This window comes from Otolemur garnettii, unplaced genomic scaffold (assembly GCF_000181295.1).
Source record: "Otolemur garnettii isolate 467f Iridium unplaced genomic scaffold, OtoGar3 scaffold00048, whole genome shotgun sequence".
In the NCBI taxonomy this organism is placed as follows: domain Eukaryota; kingdom Metazoa; phylum Chordata; class Mammalia; order Primates; family Galagidae; genus Otolemur; species Otolemur garnettii.
Window position 1 is genome coordinate 7,918,481 of NW_003852443.1, and position 4,452 is coordinate 7,922,932.

At 37.4% G+C, this 4,452-nt stretch overlaps 1 protein-coding gene across 1 annotated transcript in view; it reads right to left on the reverse strand.

Moving 5' to 3' along the window:
• The window catches only part of PLEKHA3 (pleckstrin homology domain containing A3), a 28,521-nt gene that overhangs the window by 2,576 nt on the left and 21,493 nt on the right, over positions 1 to 4,452 (reverse strand). Inside the window, exon 6 of the mRNA XM_023514157.1 lies at positions 1,458 to 1,501. Within this exon, the coding sequence (XP_023369925.1) occupies positions 1,458 to 1,501 (44 nt within the window). The remainder of the gene's footprint in view (positions 1 to 1,457; positions 1,502 to 4,452) is intronic.

Consider the following 4,452-nt stretch of genomic DNA (forward strand, 5'->3'; position numbering starts at 1 on the left):
GTTGTTTGGCAGGCCCAGGCTGGATTCGAACCCACCACCTTAGGTGTATGTGGCTGGCACTGTAGCCACTTGAGCCACAGGTGCCGAGCCAATAGACAAATTTCTATTATAAAAATATAAGTTTGCCAAAAGCTCATTAAGCTTCTACATTTTTCTGGAAAATTCAGGTGACAGAACCCTTTATCCCTTGACAGGGTTGGATATATCCATCACTGATCTCCTCTGATTATATGATAGTTCTATCAAAGATTACATAATCATCAGGGAAAAGAAAAATATGACAAAACAGTAAGGGCCCAGCACTTAGTCTTAATATAGAGAAATAAATGCTAATCTCTCTATAATTAAATCACTTTCCAAAGAACCAAAACAACAACCATACAACTTAAAAGAATATTACCTAACAAAATAAAGAATGGTGTAACAATTCTGGGATATTGGCAAGATCTAGACAGTAAATTTTTGAAATGTGTTGATACAAACATATACTTAAAAATACCAAGTGGTTTTCTGTCTTCTCAGCAGGATCTTTCTCTTAATTTAAAACAATAGCTCAGCATGAATATGAGGTGTTATAAAAGGCTGCAGTAAAATAAGCCTCAAATGTGGAGACTTGATATATTAAAAAGGAGTTTCTATTTAGCCACCACTTGAAATACAGTCATGCATCTCTAACGACAGAAATATATTCTGAGCAATTTATCCTTAGGCAATTTTGTCATCCTGCAAACATCATAGAGCAGAGATTCATACGAACCTAGCTGGAATAGCCTACTACATACCTAGGCAGGGGTCCTCAAACTTTTTAAACAGGGGGCCAGTTCACTGTCCCTCAGACCGTTGGAGGGCTGGACTGAGGGCCCCGGGACAAGTCGGCTGTTAAGCAGGACAGGCAGCAGCGGCAAAAACACCCAGCGGGCTGGATAAATGTCCTCAGCAGGCCATAGTTTGAGGACCCCTGCTATACGGTATAACCTACTATCACCAGGCTACAAACCTGCAAAGCGTGTTACTACTATACTGAATACTGTGGGCAACTGTAAAATAATGCTAAGTATTTGAGCATCTAAACATACAAACAATACAGTAAAAATACATTATGATCTTGAAGGGCCTGTGGGGCCACTGCTGTATATGCAGTCTGTCATTGACTAAAAGGTTATTATGCAGCATGACTGTATTTCAAACATCTGAAAAAGGTACAATAAATAGCTAGCAAGATACTTTACCTTGCTGGTTAATTCATTCATTCATTTTTTTCTTTACTGACCATTTACCTGGGCCAGGCCCTGATGCTAAGTACCAAGAGATATACATTGAGAGACGTAAGACTGAGCAAATCAGGACCAGACATTACCCACACAGAACTCCCATTCCACACCACTTGTTAATGGCCAAAGAATTTCCCTAAGTAGGTATAATTGAGAGAATGTGGTTTAAAAAAGGAGTTATTTTACCTCTCCGAAGCACAAGAACCAGGATGGCTAACAGAACGTTTCATCTAAAAATTGAAAAAAGAAAAAAAGGCATAATCCATATATCAAGTAGAATCATGCAGCTCTAATTTCTTATTATAATAAACATAAATCTACTAAGAAAAAGATGCCTGCCCCCAAAATTTATCTTTTACAGACCTAATAACATAATTAGCACTATATCAAGCTTCTTCTCTAATAATCATTAATTAAAATCTTTCTTAGCACCTAACAAACACATAACACATGTTGGATTCTTTTCTCAATAGTAAAAAACAAATTTTATATATACATATATATTAAAAATATACAAGTGTATATAACAGTATATATAACTAATTCAAAAGTCACATTTTTTCCAGCCAGTCAGAAAATATTCTAATAAATGTCTCTTTTTTTTTTTTTTTTGCAGTTTTTGGCCAGGGCTGGGTTTGAACCTGCCACCTCCAGCACATGGGGCCGGCACCCTACTCCTTTAAGCCACAGGTGCTACCCAAATGGCTCTCTTTTAAAGGTCAGTAGTAGAGGATGGTAGCAAAGCTTCTCTCTACCATTCTTCATTCAGATAGCTGACACACATGTTCTAGAGTGTAGTTTTCATGGAAGACAGTATTAATAATTCCAGTCTTTAAAGAATTCAGAAGAAAAACCTTAAGCCTCAAATAGGTTTCTAAAACATGTATTTAAGAGCAGCGCCTGTGTCTCAGCTGGTAGGGTGCTGGCCCCATACATGGAGAGTGGCAGGTTCAAACCCAGCCCCGGCCAAACTGCAACCAAAAAATAGCCGGGCGTTGTGGCAGGTGCCTGTAGTCCCAGCTGCTTGGGAGGCTGAGGCAAGAGAACCGCCTAAGCCCAGGAGTTGGAGGTTGCTGTGAGCTGTGTGACACCACAGCACTCTACCGAGGACAATAAAGTGAGACTCTGTCTCTACCAAAAAAAAAGTATTTAAAAAATAAGTATCTAGGGCAGCACCTGTGACTCAAAGGAGCAGGGCACCAGCCCCATATACCAGAAGTGCCCCATATACCGGAAGTGGTGGGTTCAGGCCCAGCCCCAGCCAAAATAAATAAATAATATCTAATTAAATCAAATATTTAATAAATATGATAAATACTAAATATAATTTAGAAGATCCAACTACTCCATCAAGAAATAGAGAGGTACGGCCAGGAGGTGGCTCACACCTATAATCCACTCTGGGAGGCCAAGGCATGTGGATTATCTGAGCTCACAGGTTCGAGACCAGCCTGATCAAGAGTGAGATCCTATCTCTAAAAATAGTTGAGCATTGTGGCAGGCCCAGCTACTTGGGAGGTTGTGTCAAAAGAATGGCTTGAGCCCAAGAGTTTGAGGTTGCTGTAAGCTATGATGCCATAGCACTCTAGGTACTTGAGGGCAACAACTGCCTCAAAAAAAAAAAAAAAAATAGAGAGGCAGCCAAGTAAAACAGATTATTTCAAAGGTTAAAAAGGTAGAAAAGCCAAGTTCATAGGCTCGGCATCCGTAGCACAGTGGTTACGGTGCCAGCCACATACAACTGAGGCTGATAGGTTTGAACCCAGCCTGGGCCAGCTAAACAACAATGACAATTACAACAAAAAAATAGCTGGGCGCTGTGGTAGGTGCCAGTAGTCCCAGCTACTCAGGAGGCTGAGGCAAGAGAATTGCTTAAGCCCAAGAGTTGGAAGTTGCTGTGAGCTGTGATAGAACAGTACTCTACTATGAGGGCAACATAGTGAGACTGTCTCAAAAAAAAGCTGAGTTTATGCTAACCATTTAGGACAGTTGCTTTTATATACATGGTCTAAGAGTCTTGTGAACCCAGATCTAATACTTATATAAGTGCTTTCTGGATTTGAAACATAAGCCACTAGTTGTTATGAGAAATCCCAAACAAAATAACAGGTATAACCAACTTCGTTTGTAGCCCATTAACACAGGATTGACATTAATGTCTAAATAGACATTAACATCTAATTTATCAGAAATTACTTCCTCTGGGATTACTCACCTGACATTCCCACTATAATAATCACTAAAATCTGTAAGTCAAGACAATAATCATCTGAACTTTCATGATTAACTTGCAATAGTTAAATGCAAATTTATTTTAATATAAATTTAATGAGATTATGTAAAGTAGTTATAAAGATCCGATTAAATAGTTGCGGAAGACTCAAATATTTGAGTTTTGTTTTCATATAAATATGTTTTTATATAAATAAGTAACGTATGGTACTCTTAAAAAAAAAAAAAGATTCACTCATGAAGACCATCTAACCTTACTTTCCATACTCTATGTTTCCAGAACTAATTACTATAAGCCATAATTGTTACTTTTTGCTTCAAGTAAAATGGCATAGCTAGAAAAAATAAAAAGCCTTACTTTAGTATCTCTGGTATGTGTACTAACTTATTAAATTTCCTGTGATTTTTATATTGATAAGGGTTTAGTTTTAAAAAGACAATTATTATAGTTTCTTATGTATAAAGAGACTTCTCTGAACAGAGTTTTTGTAACACAAGGCATTTCCTGATCTATTCAATGCGAAAAACAATTGTAAGGTATTTTTATGTGCATTTGACTCTAAAAAGTTCATCTTAAAAAGAAAAAGTGTACCCCTTGTATATCAACCTCAGGAACATAGCACCATATAACATTCTCCAAATATTAGTTTCTTTGTTCAACTATACACACGATTTAACAGTTTATAAAATATCCATAATTGTTCTAAAAAATACCGTCAAACTGTGCGCTAATGAACTCTATAGTCCTGTGCGTTGGTACTCAAAAATAAAAAGGATTTAACTATCAAATTTCAGAAACCCTGTACACTAACACTTCTCTCCCTCTGAGATTTGTAATACACTGCAACATAAAAAAAAAAGGCTCTGACAAGTACTATCAGACTGCTCCTATCAGGTTAGAAAAACTCAGTTCATTTAAAATAACCTAAAGTGGCTCGGCGCCTATAGC